Source organism: Oreochromis niloticus, linkage group LG7 (genome assembly GCF_001858045.2).
Source record: "Oreochromis niloticus isolate F11D_XX linkage group LG7, O_niloticus_UMD_NMBU, whole genome shotgun sequence".
Classification (NCBI taxonomy): Eukaryota; Metazoa; Chordata; class Actinopteri; order Cichliformes; family Cichlidae; genus Oreochromis; species Oreochromis niloticus.
This window is the reverse complement of record NC_031972.2, coordinates 52,711,283-52,730,056: the sequence shown is the minus strand read 5'-3', so window position 1 is coordinate 52,730,056 and position 18,774 is coordinate 52,711,283. Positions and strand designations below refer to the sequence as shown.

The 18,774-nt window shown below is 41.6% G+C and overlaps 1 protein-coding gene across 7 annotated transcripts in view; it reads right to left on the bottom strand.

Moving 5' to 3' along the window:
* Positions 1-18,774, bottom strand: part of tln2b (talin 2b) — an 85,837-nt gene that overhangs the window by 2,578 nt on the left and 64,485 nt on the right. For 3 of the 7 annotated variants that reach the window (XM_019361622.2, XM_025909082.1, XM_025909081.1), the window contains exons 34-57: positions 17,506-17,649; positions 17,095-17,280; positions 16,830-16,970; positions 15,937-16,118; positions 15,024-15,156; positions 14,805-14,906; positions 14,519-14,689; positions 13,673-13,819; positions 12,500-12,601; positions 12,252-12,371; positions 11,437-11,583; positions 10,376-10,542; positions 9,843-10,026; positions 9,366-9,491; positions 7,676-7,792; positions 7,032-7,217; positions 6,431-6,538; positions 5,662-5,767; positions 4,874-4,879; positions 4,263-4,387; positions 1,701-1,826; positions 1,543-1,605; positions 1,260-1,442; positions 1,053-1,178 (exon numbers count right to left, since the gene is read on the bottom strand). In XM_019361622.2, the coding sequence (XP_019217167.1) occupies positions 1,053-1,178; positions 1,260-1,442; positions 1,543-1,605; positions 1,701-1,826; positions 4,263-4,387; positions 4,874-4,879; positions 5,662-5,767; positions 6,431-6,538; positions 7,032-7,217; positions 7,676-7,792; positions 9,366-9,491; positions 9,843-10,026; positions 10,376-10,542; positions 11,437-11,583; positions 12,252-12,371; positions 12,500-12,601; positions 13,673-13,819; positions 14,519-14,689; positions 14,805-14,906; positions 15,024-15,156; positions 15,937-16,118; positions 16,830-16,970; positions 17,095-17,280; positions 17,506-17,649 (3,198 nt within the window). The remainder of the gene's footprint in view (positions 1-1,052; positions 1,179-1,259; positions 1,443-1,542; positions 1,606-1,700; positions 1,827-4,262; positions 4,388-4,873; positions 4,880-5,661; positions 5,768-6,430; positions 6,539-7,031; positions 7,218-7,675; positions 7,793-9,365; positions 9,492-9,842; positions 10,027-10,375; positions 10,543-11,436; positions 11,584-12,251; positions 12,372-12,499; positions 12,602-13,672; positions 13,820-14,518; positions 14,690-14,804; positions 14,907-15,023; positions 15,157-15,936; positions 16,119-16,829; positions 16,971-17,094; positions 17,281-17,505; positions 17,650-18,774) is intronic. The other 4 variants (XM_019361623.2, XM_013268591.3, XM_013268590.3 and 1 more) reach the window with 4 other exon arrangements.

Sequence of the window (18,774 nt, the reverse complement as noted above, 5' to 3'; positions counted from 1 at the left end):
AACTCCGGTCCTCGAGGCCCGGTGTCCTGAAACTTTTAAATGTGTCCCTGCTGCAACACACCTGAATAAAATTAGTAGGCCATTAGCAATAACTGACTGCATGGTGAGATGGCAACCTCTAACATTACTCAAGTACATTTAAATAAATGTAAGTTTCTGAAAAAATGTACTTGTAAAAGTACTTTTGTTGCACCATGTTAATTCATTCATGAGCTGCTGTAACATGAATCAAATGACTGAACTGCCACCGGCATGCAGTCAAGTTCTATAAAGCCTTGCCAATGACCTACTAATTTTATCCAGGTGTGTAGCAGCTGGGACACATGTTTTTCAGGACACTGGCCCTTGAGGACTGGATGTTCACCCTGTACGAATGTGAACAAACCAGAATTTTTAAAAAAACAACCGGTGAACTTAAACCTTTTTGATGTCTTTTGAACACAGTACTCAGCAGTAAAGAGCCAAAATAAATTAAAGAAAAGAGCAAGTTTTATCTTATGACAGTTATTTTCTCCGTTTGTGTGTACTGGTCATATTTCCAATAGAACATCTTAAAGAGAAATCACTAATTCACATTGACATACCATTTGGTTTTTGAACAAGTTGAATCTTATAAGTTATGTTATGTCAGTCACAGCCTAAAGTGGTTAACAGTCATGTGATCATGATTATTTAACAATGTTAAGTCAAACTTTACTGGTAAGAAAAAGGTGACAGGCTGAAGTCCAGCTGGGGTGCAGCACTAATATGGGAAACCAGTCACGATGAAAGTACCACCATCAAAACAGAAGGCCACAGAAAGTACTGTTATTTGTTTCTGCCGGAAGAGAAATACACTAAAGGCTTTCAAAAGATATTCAGCTGTGGATGCTTTGCAAACCTGGTAAACAAGTGAGAAACAAAACTGACGGGCTTCTCATCTACAGCAGCTCTCAGCGATTTCAGAAAAACAACTGTGGCATTTTGGCATATTGGCAAGAAAAGGGCACATCACAGAGAAGTAGTGATTTCTCTTCTAGCCCTCAAACATTTTTTCTTTCCAGGATTCTTACCTGAGCAATGCCTCCAACAAACTTGGTCTTCACCACAACGCTGTCATCCTCTGTCTTGTCAAATGCTGCTTTCTGAGCCGCCTTGACTAGATTGTCCGATGCTCGCTTCACAGCATTACCAGCCACCTTTTTAGTGACATCCCCAAAATTAGTACGCGTGCAATAAATGTTTCCAGGGACAAATTAAAAAGTGTGTTTAAGTACTACCTGTAGTCTCCTCATGGCTTCTGAATCTTGGTCTGCCTTCACCTTGCAGGCCACCAGCAGCTGAGCTGTCGAGGCTGCAACCTGTTTGGCTGAAGAGATGAGTTTCTCCTCACTGGCGTGGCCCTGCACTGAAGCATTAGCTGCCTCACACAGATTACTGGTGGCTGCTGCTACCATACGTGCCTACAGCATTAAAGAAATATACATGTTATAATTTTGGTTTATTTAAAGTCTCATTTGGTGTTATAGAAAGAAGGTTTTAGAATAATTCACAGCGACTTACAGCTGATATGAGACCCTGTGACCACTGGCCGTCGTCGACTGCATTGGCTTGATTGGATCCCACCTGAGGTAGAGTTTGGGGGAGAAATTCAGATGTTGCACTGTGTTACTACAGAGTACTTTACAAGTGCCTAAGGGTTGGAGATTGTGTAGACTGACCTTGCCCTGTGCCACCAGTTCTCTCTGAGCTGCAGATGCAGATTTAACAAGAGCGCTAGTTGCTGCAGCAATGGACTTTGCTGCTTCTAAGATCTGCTCCTCAAAATCCAGCGTCTCATCTGCCTGCTGGAAGGTAAACCACATAACTTACATTTAAAGTGAATTTAATTAGTCAAAGACATCATCAAAGACACATCTGTGGGTGGGGGACCAAGTCACTTATATGCATTTAGAGGACTAATTAAAATACAGAGTACAATCCTAATTTAAAAACAATTTCAGCTTTTATTTGTTACAATGTGTCTTGGCCAAGCTCGCATCCTCCATAGTCCGTCCAATCAAAACCTGCTTCACACTCTTGCACATTCACACCCGTAATGGGAGACTGCCAAAGCTTTGATAATTGTGGTGTTTTCTTCTATTACAATTTACTTATATTCTGGCAAATACTGCTCATAAATCCTTTGTGTTATTAGATGAATGGTGCTATAACCTCAGTGCTGACACTTTAAAGCTCAAAGCCACGGTATAGCACACGTTTGTGAGAAACGGCTTCATTTTTTGAACTTAGAAAATTTAATTTGTTCTCTATACACATCTTTATAGATGACTAAACTTAATGTGTTGTGTAACCCAGCACCAAGAATCTCATAATACTGTGCCAACTTGGAATAATTATGCTCACAAATTATTTTTTAAACCATACATTCAAGAGTGTTAAAAAGCTTTATAAATGCATTAGAATGGCTTAAAAATACAGTGTATGCAAACTTAACTCTCTGCCTTGTACTACTTTCTAGACTAATGTCCCAGACAGCTTTCTGAAACCTTCAAAATTAAAGAAAAAACATGGAAGTCACGGGCTCGTTGTCCTCAATAGTATCTCTGTCCTGATAATGGAACATAAGCAGTACTACTTAAGTTTTAGCATTACACAAAGTGGCAGCAGATATATGATATGATAAATCCAGTCATTACACCAAAGTAAAAAGCAGAGTAAAGATCAAAGGGCATCAGTTCAAGGACATTTAACAAATGGCCATCTCTGCAACATCAGTCAACAGCATGCAGTTGATCACAGACCTCGATAAACACATAAGGCACACGCGGCTGGAGACAGGGCGGGACACTGTAGGAATATGTTTGATATATAGTTGGACTGAATAACAACCTAATATATCAAACATATCAGACAGAGCCCTGCAGAGAAGGCTTCCAGGTCTACAATGGCTTGAGGGGTAGGGAGCAAGGAAGCATGCTTGTGGGGCAGGAGAGCCCTCCCTCCTTTTGGATGGGAGGGATGAAGGAGCAGAAAGGAAGGGAGGGGGGGGCGAGGAAGAATTCAAGCAGTTTTAAACAAATAACCTAAACATCTGTTTGAACCCCATGTATTTTTTTTTAAAGAGACATAAGGCCCGCTTTGTGATATTAAAAAAAAATAGCTCGTACAGTTCACCGTCTTGCTTAACATCCCCATAAAATCTGTCTCTCAGACCTGGGATTTAGTTTTGTCCTGTAAGCTACATGAGGACAAATGACAGGACAGCACAGTTACAAATGTATATATATAAATAAAAATAAATTGCTCACAAGGACAGATTAGTTCAGGACACAGAGGTATTCTCCTTTTAAATACTAAAGCTTCCTCTTAGATCACTAGAGGGAGACAGTGACATCAAAAAGAGGAAGCGCCTTTCACCCACTAATCCCCTTTCATAAACACAAAGGTCATCATAAATGCAGTCTGCAGCTCTGGAATTGTAGTACAAAGCAGAGCATTATACAGTCTTCATAAAAGCTGATGCATTATAAATATAGAGATTTTGAAATCACACACAGACAGAGGTTTGAACTGATAAAAAAGGGGAAAAGCACTAGAGGCACAAAAAGCAAGACCACATAGATCTAACTATCCAGTCTCCAGAGACAGACACAATCATGCAGAGCACACCTCAAACCACAATCCTGTATTGCATACAAAACGCGAGTAATTCGACTTCACAAAAGCACAGTTATCTGCTTGTTAAGGGCTAAAGTCGCTCTGGTTTTTTAGGCAATACCGCAGTGTGCGTGTGGGGGGAGATGAACAACAGGCTGAGAAAACCTCCCTGTTTCGTTTAGAAATGATGAACACTGCAAAGAAACAAAAGGACATGTGTCCAATAAGGCCGAGAACCTCTCTTTAACAAAGGGTCACAACAGTTCATCGCACTTTTGAACTCCCTTCCAAAATAAGCTTGAAGACCCAGCTGTGTAATTGCGTCTCTTGGCAGTGCAACTCAAAATAAAGTCTCAAACTACCTTTGAAGAAAGTCGTACAAGTTAGATCACTGGACCGAGTTGTCTGAGTCAACATGGCATGTGTAACAGAATAATTTTCTCCTTTTATGATCCCATGTTCGCGCTCGGTTAATAGAAAGAAAAAGGAAAAAAAAAAGACTCCACTTCAAAGTCGGTGTCACCTTTTCCTGCCTACACCCCACGTTGTCTCCCTGCTGATTAATGGCAAAAACCTGTGCGTGGGTTTGCGTGGGTGGAAAAGGTTGAGAGGGGCACTTTTACCTTGGGTTTGGCCCTGGGTTTCAGCTGCTCTAGTTTCTTGGCTGCAGCTTCAATGGATGCTGCTGCTCCGAGCAGCTCAGTCTCAGCGATGACAGTGGGGTCCTCAGGGTCCACGCACTCTGATCCTGGAAGAGATCAAAACGTATCCAAACACTGATTATCGCAGTAGTTTTTGAACAGACTTTCAAAAAAGTACAAGAAAAAAGTGATGGTATCATTTTATGTAAGAAATAGTCCTGCTTTGCTTCAAACAAATGTTTCTATTCACACGCAGGATGCCTCGTATGTCTTAAATCTGAGCTTTCTATACATTCCCACAAACTGTTTGCAGTATGACAGTAATGTCTGAAAATTGAGTAAGATGGCTAAAATTAGACGAAATGCACACTTGATGGATCGTTGTCTTTTTGCAAGTTTTTAAGTGCCCATAAAATGTAGCCGTTTTTGAACAGCTTGGTAAAGCAGATGGAACGATGTTTTCATAGATTATCTCGAGCTCTGGGGAAATCTGTTCTGCACCCCCACCCTACCCTGAAACCGTCTACTCTCTACCCCCTTCTGACTGCATGAAAGGTGATCTGGAGGAACAAAACAGACCGTATCCCACTTACCTCCGTCTGAGGCAGCAAGGAAAGAGCAGGGAGGAGAGAGGGAGAGAACACATGGGACATTAGAGAGGTGAAGTGGATAGCCCCGCTGTGTCTCAGGCAGTGCGCTGAAATCTAATTCTCATCCAAACACAATCTATTACTCCTGTCAGATGGAGCATTGCAACATCTAGAGAAAAAAAACACTCCTCTAATATGTTTGTGTCATAACCATCCTACAGAGCTTAATTTGAAAGACAGCACGGTAATCACTCTTTGGTGTGATTTCAATATTCTAAAGTGATTCTCGTGACCCATCTTTATCAGGGTGTGCGCACACACACAGGTTTGGGAGCTTGACTCACTCGCACCATGATATTCACGCACAAGAGGATTAGGGCTCCTTTGACTAATCTCCGCCATCTCCACAATCCTGTCATGTTTTTTTTTTTTTTACATTTTATCTGATTGAGTTGGCTCCTAGGGGAATTTCCCCTCTTTTAAAAATGCATTCTCCAGTTTTCTTTTTAGGGTTTTACACTGAGTGTACATACAGGCATTTATAAAACAAAAGCGTACTGCCAAAACTTTATGGCTATCACCCACACCTTCATAAAATGAATGTGTCCTTTTCAAAATACTGTTTAGAGAAAGATGCACTTGAAAAGTTAAGCATGCACAACTTTTATGTGCATCCATAAAATCCTGACATCAGTCAGGATGGGGTCACTCGTAAGTAAAGACTATTAAGCTATTCTCTTTTGTGTGTTCTGTGAGAGCGTGTGTGTCATCAGCTGTGCGCCTGGACTCACCTTTCATGGCCTCGGCGATCTGGACGAGCTCCGTCACACACGCTGCCACATGCTTTGAGTGCACAGCCAGCTGCTGCTTCTGCTCTGGTGTGGGCTTCTGCAGCACCTGAAAACACAAGAGCCAAACATGTGCAAAGGCACACACACACACACACACACGAAGCAAAAGTAAACACATGGTAAAAGATTAGTCAGAGATAATTCTTTACAAAACAAATCTGTTCATTTTTAACCTTTCTTGATTACATGTTAAGAGAGTATAATTTATAATTAACTTGCTGAAAGACACTAAATGTATTGCAGAATGTAAAAGTTGAGGATCCGTTTTTGTTACTTGAGCAACTATTTCTGTAACTAAGTTATATATTGACGATTTTAAAGTCCTTCATGTTCCTGATGTCCTGCCAGACTCGGTATGATGTGCCCATTAATTATGCAAACGAGATCCGTGATTATGATACTTAATGCATTAACTAGCAATTTGTCTCACATGGACACACTTGTCTTCACGCAGTCTTCATGCAGTCATTTTTGCAACAAAGCAATTTCATCAGAATGAGTTGCTAATTTTTATGCAAATATATTCAACAACAGAAAAAATAAACAAAAAATCAGATTTTCTAAAGGCTTGCAGAGTGGCCTAACACAATTTTTACGTTTTATGCTATGAGGAAGTCTGAGACTTATCAGTGCAGGGTGAGTGCATGAGGCCAGGAGATGCACACAAAATCACTTGTATCCTTTATTTATGAGACTACTTCTTTCCAACCTGCAAGACTTGCTCCAGAAGGTTGATATATCCGGTGGTGCACTCAGAGCCATATTGCAGGGCTTTACTCCTCAGTTCCTCACCGACTTCAGGGTGATATGCTGCTTGCTGTAAGGGTAAGAAAACAATACAGCAGAACAGGAGATTTAGGATAGGACACTGAAATTGCTCCCATTGGAAAGGTAACATTTAACACGAGTGCAAATGCGCTACGTGGGGTCAGGGAGAGCTTATTGAGAGAGCATTTTGCTTGGGGATCTGCACATTATATAGTTCAAATTACAGATAAAATTCAAAGCTACCAGAAAATCAAGTCTTCAGTCACTGTTGTGCTTTGATTTTCAAAACCACAGCCTGCAATGTTTGTACATGGTTTTATTTTTGTTTTTTTTACAAGCGCCCTGCTGTTTGCTGAAGGACATCCTGAGTGATGCTTCGCTGCATGACTTTGAAAAGTGACTGAGTCATTAGCAGTGGGAGCAGACATACAGTAGACTAGCCTCTGTAATATCTGCTCTCCACAGGCTGGGCTCACATGCTCCCTGGCAGCCTGGTGCTGTCTGCGTGAGGTCTGCTTTGGTCGAGCGGTGTGGATTAGCACCTTGCAGGTAGTCAGCATATCGGAGATGGCTTTGCGGCTCAGGTTGGCAGTGGCGATCACATCCTCCTGCTGAGCAGAGTTGCCTGCGGCCACTGCCTTGGCTGTTGCTATGGTGATGCCCTTTGTCATGCGGGTGAACTCCTCAGGTGAAGTGGACTTTTCTGGGACGTCCTTGGACTGGAACACCTGACACGATGATGAGCCACAAGCACAGGTTGATACAACCACGGGGCTCAGATATGATAATACACGAGTGCACGTGAATATTGTAGAGCAGTTATAGACTTAAAATTGACAGAAAATATTGACATAGATACCAGAATAATTAGAATGTAAGGTCGTCTGATAAGAATTACCAGTTTATTCAAGGAAAAAAAAAACAGTCTTAAAATCTTCCTTTCTCACTCACATCTGCTACCCAGACCCTGATAAGTGCTGTGGGAAACCTGCAGGAGTTAAGAGGGAATCAGGAGGAAAAGAGCTGGACATAACAAAAGAACAAAGAACAAAAAGCTCCTCTGTTTTCCCCTGAATAACAGACACAGATATCTTCTTTGAGATGTTTTTTCCAGAAATGCAGGGTCTCAACATTTTGACTCCTAATAAACCATAAAGAAGAGGTTTGACCTGTGAGGTGCACTTACCGTCAGCTCCTGCTTGATGCATTCAATGGCGGCTTCCAGTGCCCTCGTCCCACGGGTGGCTTCATCCTCTACTGCCTTCACTGTTTTGAGGAGCGACGTCACGTTGGTGACCATGACCTGTCAAATAAGGAGCGCAACGATGAGACCTATAGACAAACCAGGAGGTGGAGCTCTTTCTCCTCAATGGCAAAACATATTACATTATTATTGCTTTCCCCTTCACTGATTCTTATACAGGGAAAAATGGTGTTGAGGGTGCTTATCTGATAAAAATGAAATACATCAGCTGCTGGAGATAAAGACAGAGTGGTGCATTTCAAATTAAAATACAGGATTATTAAATACTGGTAATGTAGTTTATTTACTGTCACAGATGTGAAAAAAAGCTATTAAAATTTCACTGACTCATGGCGACACATTCTGCTCTGTCTGTGCTGTATTCAAGCAAAGTGTGCATTATGTGCTTGGGAATTTGAGAAACGTCACCAGGGGTTTGGAAGGGTCCCATTTGGAGGTCACCATATGTTGGATGAACTGAAACAATCTGTCAACATGAGGATGTCCATGGGTGGGCCCCAATTCAGTTTATATGAGAAAACATGAGCAATATTTACAGGTACAGGAGGTTTGCAGATATTTTTCCTGCTGTCTAGACTTATCTGAAAGTCTAGTACTAGCTTCTCCCTTATTTACAAGGAGTCACCACAGTGGATAACTCAGAATATTTTATTAATTAGCAGATTTGACTTTTACACCAGTTCCCTTACAACCACCACGGATGAAGCTCCAGAACATTTTAACCTTCACAGTTTCATGTTATGGTAGGTGTAGAGATGTGTGCTTGTCATTCCATTAGATAAACCCAGGAAGCTACACAACACCACCCATTTGGACCAGAAGTTCATTTTCTAAACCATTGTTCCCAGACCAAATATTTTAAAATTTCACCTGTTCCATTGTTGCTGGATGCCTGTCGGGTGTATGAGATATTTAATACCCTTAAAAAGAAACAGTAATAGGGGATGGATAAATGATAAATTAGACCAACAAAACCTCAGCTAACTGATTCAACTGATTAGTGTTGATATACTGATTTTATCTGTATTTGTATTTTCTTCATACATAGAAAAGCCATCCATCAGCTGTGTTAATATAATAAAATTTTTGATCCTTTTTGCAGTATGCACACCACATTAGATGTGCACCACCATCTTCACTGTATTTTTACATTTTACATTTTATGTCACTGTAAATCTTCTATATTGTGCCTGTGCATTCCTTCCACTGATATTAAAGCCGATGCAAAAACCCTGCATTACTGTAGTTCCAGCAGTGACAATGCAGAACATCTTGTTATAGTTTTCAGTAAAGCACACAGTCCCCTCCCTCTCTCTCCTGCATAGAAAGTGATGGCTCAAGTCCCACAGATACGACAAATCTTACACATCCTGATAACAGCTGTCATATCCTCCTTGCAAAAAACAGCTTCACGCTGCATTGCAACCACATATATCAAACTAGAGCAACAATGCAAGGAGAAAATTTATAAATACATATCTACATGGAGCATCCTCTCTGTGAGCGAGCCTCAGCTGAACAATAAATTAAAGATGCATGCCACAAAAAAGAAAGAAAAAAATCACTGCACAGCTAAACCAGATGTGACAGTTTGAGTGGTTTATTTCCTCACCTTGGCAGCACTCTTCAGCTGATACATGGAGGGGTCGTCAGCTGGTTTGCCTGCAGCACATTTGGTGGCACCAATGAGTTCGGCCAGAGCCTTGGCCACATCCCGCACTGCGTTTATCAGAACCACCTGGGGGGATAGAGCTGGAATCAATACGGCACAATGGTCAGAGTAAAGGTTTATCAGTTGAGCCCTAGGGAGAGGATTTACCACTGCAGTCCTTATCACTCCCACCTTGTCATGATACTTCAGACTTAGTGGAGGGTAGAGATAGAGACATATACACAGGGGAAGGGAGAGACCATGTGTATCAGATCAAACTGCAATTACATAGAAAAATCTTACATACTTACTACTATCTACAAGAAAGATAGATGACTAATAATAGAGTACCATATTATGATGACTGCTGAATTATAAAAGTGCTTTCTGGAGATAAATATATACTTTTTTAACCACTCTATTTCAGATTCTGATTACCTGTGTCTCTGGGTCCTCAGAGCCCATACTGGTTGCTCCCAGTTTGACCACCTCTGTGAGCTGAGTGATGGTCTTGGCTGAAGACTGGGCAGCTTGGGCCAGTTTCTCCTGGGTTGACGCTGCCCCAGCAACCAGCAGCTTGGTGTCTTCCACTAGTGCCTTGGCTGTCTTCAAGATGCTTTCCCTAAAGGATGGGACACATTGTGACACAATCTGCTCCAAAGTCACACTCAACAGCAATAGGAAAGGAAGCCATGACTGCTTTCTGAGCAAAACTACTGCACATTATGTGAAATGCAGGTCAGTATTTAGCTTTATTGGCAGCTGCATTTCTTTTGAGTGAGTCATCAAAAGAAGACTGCGGCTCAAATGTATGGAGAACAGTGTAAGTGCAGCAACTTAAAGATATAACTCCCATGTGCCGAGAATCTGTAAATCCATTTCACAATTTTAACATCTCAAATGGGAATTTGTGGTAACAGGAGGTTTAGGGTTGGTCTTTGTCTGAATGTCTTGCTTGTGTCTCATCGCACCTGTGGTCTGCAAAGGACTCTTCATTCTCAGGGTTAAGTGTTCCAGCTGAGGCGAACATGATGGTGGTGTCCAGGTCAGCAATAATTCCAGAAACTGCGCCTGCTGCAGTGATACAGGCCTGAGTGCCTTTGTTTCCTGCTTGTAGCGCTGAAAGTACCAAGGACACCTGGAACATGCACGTGTTACAATAGTTAGACAACAAGGTCCCTTAAACATCTTGTTAGAAGGCGTAAAACGGCTAAAAGTGACCCTTGTTGATGCATTGTGCCAGTTTAATGATTGTACAGCTGCTTTTCTATAAGGTGTTGTCTGAGACTTTTATAAGTGAAATGAGTTCAGAAACATCTGGAGGATACGGATTAAACAAGGAAGCTGGGAATAAGAGGAATGAGCCCCACTAAACGTTAAATCAGAGTCTGCTATGCATTCACATTAAGTCAGTGAGCCTGATGCTGCAAGTCACACAACTCCCTCGAAGACTCGTGTCTGCTCATCACTCATAAACAAATGGAGGGCCCCGAGGTGTGCATTTCAACAAGGCACAAGCTTCACATATCAACAAGTGTGAGAGCACAAATTATTCAAGACTGATATGAGCGCCGAATCAAATCATTTCCTTGGAGTGAAGACAAAATGTGTGAGCAGCATGGCTAGAAGCTGCCAGGGTCACAGCATGGAGACATTAATATTGTCAACTGCACAGTGTGAGGGTGGTCAGAAGAACATGGCCTCATGAGTGCTACAATAATACAGTGAGGCAATGCTAAAATTAGATTCATTTAATCTTTTTTCTACAAAATGTAAGATTAAAAATAATAATAATAAATTATTGTATTATTATACATTATTGCACAAGCTTATCTTCTTTATAGCTTTAGGTAATTAGCTGTAATTAAAGAATAAAGCTATAACACTGAGCAATGATTTAACCATTTTGTAAAATGCTAAAACTGAATTCATGTTTCATGTTACATAGATGAGATTTTGAAAGTCAAAATAATGTTGAAAATTAGCTTTTTCCCCTGAATGAGCCGTTTAGGTTTCTATCCACATCGCTTACCTTCTCTGTGACTGCACGGGCGCACTCGATGAGCTCCCGTTTGGAGAAGCTGTCAGTAGGGCTGAGCTGCAGGGCTCCAGCCTTCTGGACCAGGTAAATACAGCCATGGCCCAATTCTTGCACCCGCGTCTTTATCTGGAAACCAACCTGAAAGCATAACCAGGCATCAGCTTCACTGCAGCCATCTCATTTGTGTCATTATACTACACAATAATCTCCTTAACTGGCATCTCTCTTATCCAGCGGGTGGGTGATAAATGATTTCAAGCACCCTCAGAGAGGGAATGCTGGCACTACACCTTTAATTTCCAGACTGCAATTCATGGGTGGGTGGTACTTCATTACAAGCATCACTATAGGCTTTTAGACTTGTAGAGGCAAAATGTCGCTATGGTAACCAGCAGTCTGTTATATACAAGATATTGATAAGAGCTGTGTGCTTATTAGTGCAATATTTCCACACATTGCTGTCCTCTGGACAACAGAGAAAAGCTTCAAGTCAAGAGTCCGTGGGTGCTGCGAGAGACTGATGCTGGAGGGGTACATTTCTGTTTGATCTCACGTTGCTGGTGCAGCCTTGAGGAAGAGGCGTCATATCAAAGAACACCAAACATCTGCTCTGATCAGTGTGTGAGCAAATATATCCGGAAGCATTTTGGTGTAAATTGCAGACCTATGCTGATAACTCAGTCTGACATTTCTGCAGCACAATTGCTAAAAGATACAATGAATAATGATTTTTTTTTTTCCATACAGGAGTGTAACGTTCCCCCCACATCTTACACAAAAAAGAAAAAAGAGAAAAGTGTTCTCACCTCCTCTGGCTCTGCAGTGGCTGCAGCAAGGTATCCTTGGTGTGCCAGCTGTCCGTAGTCCACCGTCACCTGAGAGGCAAGGCCACCGAGCTCTTCGGGGCAGGTTACCGACTTAGTCATCTGCGAGAATATGCATCAACTGATTAATGTTCCTTCAGCCCTATTGTCAAACATTGGCATTGAAGATTTAATGTAAATACTGCAGACATGAGTTACGCATGAATATTGCAATGCATTTGCATGCTCACCATCTCCTGTGCTGTGATGGCAATGGCCTTAGAAAATTTGACCATGGTGGTTTGGTAGTCTACAAAGGAACCCTCGGGTTCAGGGGGTGTTCCTTCAGCCAGCTGTAAAGATTAAACGGTAGCTACAGATTTGGTAAGGTGTATACATAAACAAATATTCACAAATATGAATTAAAAAATCGATGAGCTAATTTCCAATGAACACGCTTAATCATGAACATTAATACAGCGTTAGTTTTATTGTGCATCATATGAAAATCCTTTAAGTGTATCTTGCTTTGTCCATTGATGCAGGTTCCGGAAAGAAATGGAAAATTCTTGCACACCAGACAGATCAGGCTGATCATTAAATATGTAAGGATGATATGCTATCTGACTTTTTCAGATGCATTTGTGCTCTGAGTCCAAAGAGAGAGCACTGAGTGTTTTATTTTTTCAGCTGGAGAATGTCCAGTGAATTAGTAAATATGTTGGTTGCAGTGCATTGACAAAGTCAATAAATCTTAGATTTTTAGTGTATAGACAAAATACTTGTAATGCCCTGGATGTCACATTACACCAAAACAGTATACAATTGTTATTTTTTACTATAGGAATGGATATATATGTAATTTCCCACATTACAAGTCTACAATTAATAGAGTAAAAGTGCTGTCTGAATTTGCTAATTCTAACCTTATTTTTTTCCCCTGAAGCAGATACAACCCCATTTATTTGATAATGATAATTTTTTTAAATGTATACATTTATTAAGCCGTTTCCACTTTGAGTTCTTCACGGATATTCCATTTTCTAGATAACATGCACACTCTAATGAAAAGTATAAAAGGCACAAGAAGAGGAAAAATAGGTGTTTGCTGAACTGGGCCAAGTGCTTTACATCTGAGTTTGCACATGTCGCTGTCAGTTATTAACTAGACTGTCAACACACATGTCCTCTAGCCTATGACTGAAAACTAACATCACCAGTGGGCTGTGGATTTTAAAACGTGCCATCTTCTGGACTAATAAGAGTCATTCACAAGCACACTCTTTCAGAACACCCACTGTGGCTTTGGAGAAAGCTCATTCTGCTTTCAGACAAGTTGGGGGTCAAGTGGCAACTTGAAATCCACTCAAAGTACCCAAGAAACGTTCTCTTGAGACTGAATGACAACAACAGTCTTTACTCACCCTGCCCATAGCCTCAGCGATGGACTCTACCATACCCCCAACCATGCCGCCCTCGCTCGCTGCCTCATTCAGAGTCACCATGATGTCGTCAACAGCCTCCTTCATCAGCTGGGCTGCTTCATTGATGGCATCGTGTGTGTGGGATGCCTGAGGACACGGGCAGCTGATTAACGTTACTGTGACGCCATCTCGGTTTAGCCAGGAGGTAATTCATCAGCTTGACAACAGCTCTACAGTGCACCTCAAGCTAGTAAGAACTCAGTGTCCAACTAGAGGACGTGTCACCAGGCTGGTTCCTTTCTGATTTAAGAACAGATATCATCCCTGCTGGCTAATAATTCAAACTTAGTCTATTTTGTACAATAGTAAATCTATATCTCAGAATGTAGCCATAAAAATAAAATTATAAAAGCCTGGGGTAGTCAGACAATCTGGTAAGAAAAAAAGGAGCTCATTTCAATGTTTTATGGCTGTAATGATGGCAGCAGAGTTTGAGTAAAAGCACAATCATTTCAGAATGGGATTAGAAGTTGTGCAATGAACAGGTTTAAAAAAATCACTTAAATCTTAAAATCAATTCCAACACTAATATAGAAAACTTAAAAAGAACTCCTGAAGCTTTGTTCTGCTCAGTTTGATAATACAAATGGTTTATAGCTGAAAGAATGAGAGAAACTGTGAAAGAAGGGATTCATTAATGTGCAACAATGAATGGACTGACGACGATGGACAAAGATGTTCCATTATGTTTTGAAACTCGTTGTTTTCCATTCCATTACAGCTCATCTCTGAAGTCAGGCAAAACACAGCATCGACATGAATAGTAAAACTGACTCTGTACACTACCTTTGGGTTTCCCCCGCCTTCCTTGGCAGCATAGAGCATCTGCAGGGCGGACTCAGCAAGTGTCTTGGTCTGGTCCAGGATGGTCATCTGCTGCTGGTGGTCATGCAGCTTAGAGGCCAGGCCCACCGATGCCATAATTAGTGGCTCAAAGTAACCGGCCAGCTGGGTTACCTGAGATGAAGCATTTAAGACAATAGTCAGAGAAAAGTTGAACCAAAACATACAGAACTGTGTGTTTTCCTCCTAAATCCAGAGGGAATGAAGAGATACACTGTCAGACTAGCACCTTGTGTCCTAGTTGGGCAGCTTCGCCTCGGGCAGCTGTAGAGACTGGATCAATGAGATGACCAATCTCCTGTACAGAGGATGTCAGCTGCTCCTGGAGTGCCTGGTGAGTTACAACAGCAGAGAATTACAGTAAAAGTCTCAACAGAAAGACTACAGATCTCATTAAGTTCCTCTTCCCTCTCGCACAGGATATAGCTGATGGGGGATTTGAACTCACTTCCATGGAGATATCATCTCTGCAGGGTAGGGTCTGGCCAACCGCTGCTAGTGAGGCTTGCTCAATGTCCCGGATACACTTATTGATGTTATCAATGGAGTAATCACACTCCCTCTGTCCCGGTGCCTTGTCCCTGTCACCAGAAATAATGGGAAAAAAGAGACAAATGTCTCTACCTTAATGTGCAAATAAATATATAAAAAGAAAATCTGGAGATTTGACTTGTAAGAAAAATGATGCTCATATCTACCCATAGCAGATCAGCTTAGATAAATATAAATAGTAAAAACAAGGAAAAGAAGCTTGCTTGGTTAAAAAATAAAGATCAAAAAATGAAAAAATATATATTCACCTAAAGCCCTAAAGCTCACAAATGAATCTGTAATGCAATCTGTAATCTTGCAGTCATATTATTACCATGGGCTTTACCAGGCAATCAGCACATAGTCACAATGGTCTGCCTAGCTAATCAGCCACTGGCTTGAAACTCATTTTTGTTATGCAGGCATGAGAACGCCATCATTTTTTATTCAGCTCCCGTGAGAAAGTGGCAACACGTTTCCTCCAAATGCTTGAATACTCGAAAAATACTGACAGTCAAGGTTAAATGTTAATGTCTGTTAATTGTAGGTCTTAGCTGCTGTGAGAGCTGGTAGGACACCACATAATGAAATGTGTTTCAGATCCACCGTAGCGAGTCCCACTGTTCTGTACCGTTCGCCAATCTATTACTAAGCAGTGGGGAACTCAGTAGGTATATACTAATGCAGCAATTTCCTGCTTAGCTGAACAGATATCACAAAGAAGTCCTCCAATATGAGAATTTCTTTTCTCTCACTGCAAGGAAACCTTTCTAAACTTTGAAGACGCGGCTGCAGAGACAGATATGATCACAGGTGGGATTAATACAAACCTAATAGAGGTGATGAGACTCTTGATGGAGTCAGAAACTGTCCTGGAGTGGCCGGCTAGTATGGACCAGGTGGGGGGATCTTTGGGGTTAAGGACCAGTGAGCGGGCTGTTTCTAGAAGGTAAGTGGAGCTATCGAGCATGGAGCGGGCTGAACGCACAATGGGCTCCTGTGCTGCTGAGCCCTGAGGAAATGAAAAGATTAGTGTAGGAGAAACAACAGCCCAGGTAACAGCTCGACAGTGAAGAGCTAGCTATACTGGTCTGACAGTTGTTAATATTCCTTGACTACCTGAGCAAGATCAAAGGTGCAATCAAAGGGAGGGATGAGATTAGAAAGGCAGCTTTACACAGACTCACGAAGAAACACCTTCAGTCTTTATGATACGAGCAAAACCCCCCCTTGACAATTAGATTAACAAGCTGAAGATTAGAGCAGCTGTGCTAAGAGAAAGTGCCGTTAAACACTGCCCTCCAACAGATTACAGCCATAAAGCTTTTAGAGGACTATGCGCAAACTATTCCACTCAGATTGAACAAAAAATACATCCTTTTTTTTTAGCCTTTCCTTGACAATAACAAAAGGAACTGAAATATCTGGACCTCAATTCAATTTCCTCTCCTGCTCACAGCACAAACCTTTGCTTGTTGGCTCAAATAAAAGACAGTTTTTAAGCAAACTGAGTACACAAGTCACAAACACTCATTTAATCTCACTGAAAAGCGCAACATCTTCTGTAGGATGAACTGAACATTTTCACTGCTCCTAAAAAAAAAAGGTCACAGATCTCGTTTGTGTTGTTGAAAAGATTTTTATTAACTTTCTGTCATTTAACTAGAAAAGGTGAAGGACATTTTAAAGGAACATTATAAACAAGCATCAACTGAACGAATACCTCATTGCTGATCTGAGCTGGAATGCTTGCAAAATCAGGGTTGTTGGCAAAGGTTGTCAGGTTTTCCACAGCCTCGAGGAGCGGGGCTGTAGCAACGCGGCACCTGTTTCTGTTCTCTTCGGAAAAATCCCCATCCAAAGCCTGAAATAAGACAGTCATGAATATTTGTTCATTTGGCTGTTTTTGTAAGTGTGTAACTATTTATACACACATCTGTATCTTCTCACTTGACGAAAAAGATATCTGTAACAAATTTACACTCAACGTTTTGATCAGTTGGGGAGTTGACCTTGATGGTTTTGACGAGGTTGGCTGTGGTGTTGGCCACCTCTTTGGCTGACTGGACAAACTGTCTCCTAGCCACTGGGTTGGAAGTTTTAGAAGAGGCCAGGCGACAGGCGTTACAGAGAGCTGAGGTGTGCTTGGCTACAATTGTTGCTGCAGACAAGACCTTATGAACAAATGAACCAAAACCATTAACAAAGAGGAACAGCTGTATAAAATAAAATTAGGTAAGGCATGGGGGCATTGATTCTTTAAACACAGAGGTCAGGTTTATTCTTAAAAAACTGTATTTAATTAAAGAGATATGACAGAATTCACAGCAAGTTATTAAAGACTACTCAGTCTCCATATGCCAGGAGACTAATGTTCTGCAGCCTTTAATGGATCTTACCTGTGAGGGACTGCTGGCAGGATCCACTAAGTTCTGACAAGCCATCTGTATAGCTTGGTGGGCTCGTGCAAACTGAATGGGATCCACCAGCCCCTCATGGCCTGACTGACTACTGGGATCAGAAACACCTACAAGATAAGAGGCCTGTGGAATAGAAAACAAAAGTGTGTCATGTGCTCCCAGTTACACTGGATGCCCCCCAAAGACAAAGGGTCACAAAGGGGAATACAGAGCAGGCCGTGGCCAAGGCCGCCACACCCACTCCATAGGAATGGGGTCCTAACCACAGACTGTGAAAGGATATACTCCCACATTATGTATATACCTTTGACGATATGGTGTAACCAATACAGTTTCAACCTCTTACGAGTCTGTGGTTGGGACATCAAAAGCTGATAAATGTTGAACAACCATAGTTCATGAAAACCATCAAGAGAACCTGCACAAACACTGAAATACTCTACGCCAACAACAATGCGAGTGCCTATATCTATGACTGAGTGGACAAGAGCTTCACATCAAAACCCACAACAACCCAAAACCCACACAAAACAACAAAGTCAATGACTCTGTGTGGCCACCAACAGAGCACCACAGAAAGGACTGGATGTCCCACAATCATCTGACATTTTCTGTGGAACACACAAGTAGATGACCTCACTCCTCTGTATTTCAAGTAGTGATCAAATGTTAGATGTTTGATTCTGTATGGGGTAAAACCTTAAATAACCAGGCTGAAGCTCGGTAAATAAAGAGGGAGCAAAAGCGAAGAAAGCCAGATCTTAAATGCTCCCGGCCAAGTGCTCCCAGTTGTACTAATTAACCCCGCCTACTAGGAACCTGCAAGACAACGCAGAGGGACAACCAGTGGAAAACCCAGCAGTGCATGGCCAAGGCAGAGATCCGTTACATCATTCATAGCTGTTGATTCACAGGCTAATACTAATACCTCCACTGTTCTTAGACTGGTGCAGATCAATCCAATAGGACATCACACAAAGTCGGTACTAGTCAGCTGGCAGGGTGAAGCCTGTTTAATGTCTGCTCTGAGTATGTCAGATATTTGCACCTCTGTTGGGTATCGACTAGAAGGGTTCGGGGCAGCAGTTCATGCGTGAAAGTGATTTCCACCTTGTGAAGATGTCTCAATTTCCTTTTACGCCATATGTCTTGGGCTATGTCAACCTTAAAAATTGATAGCAATTTGCTTTTTTAAACAAAGTGTGTGTTTAATTCTAGGCGTCTAAAAATAAAGAGAAAAAGGGAAGG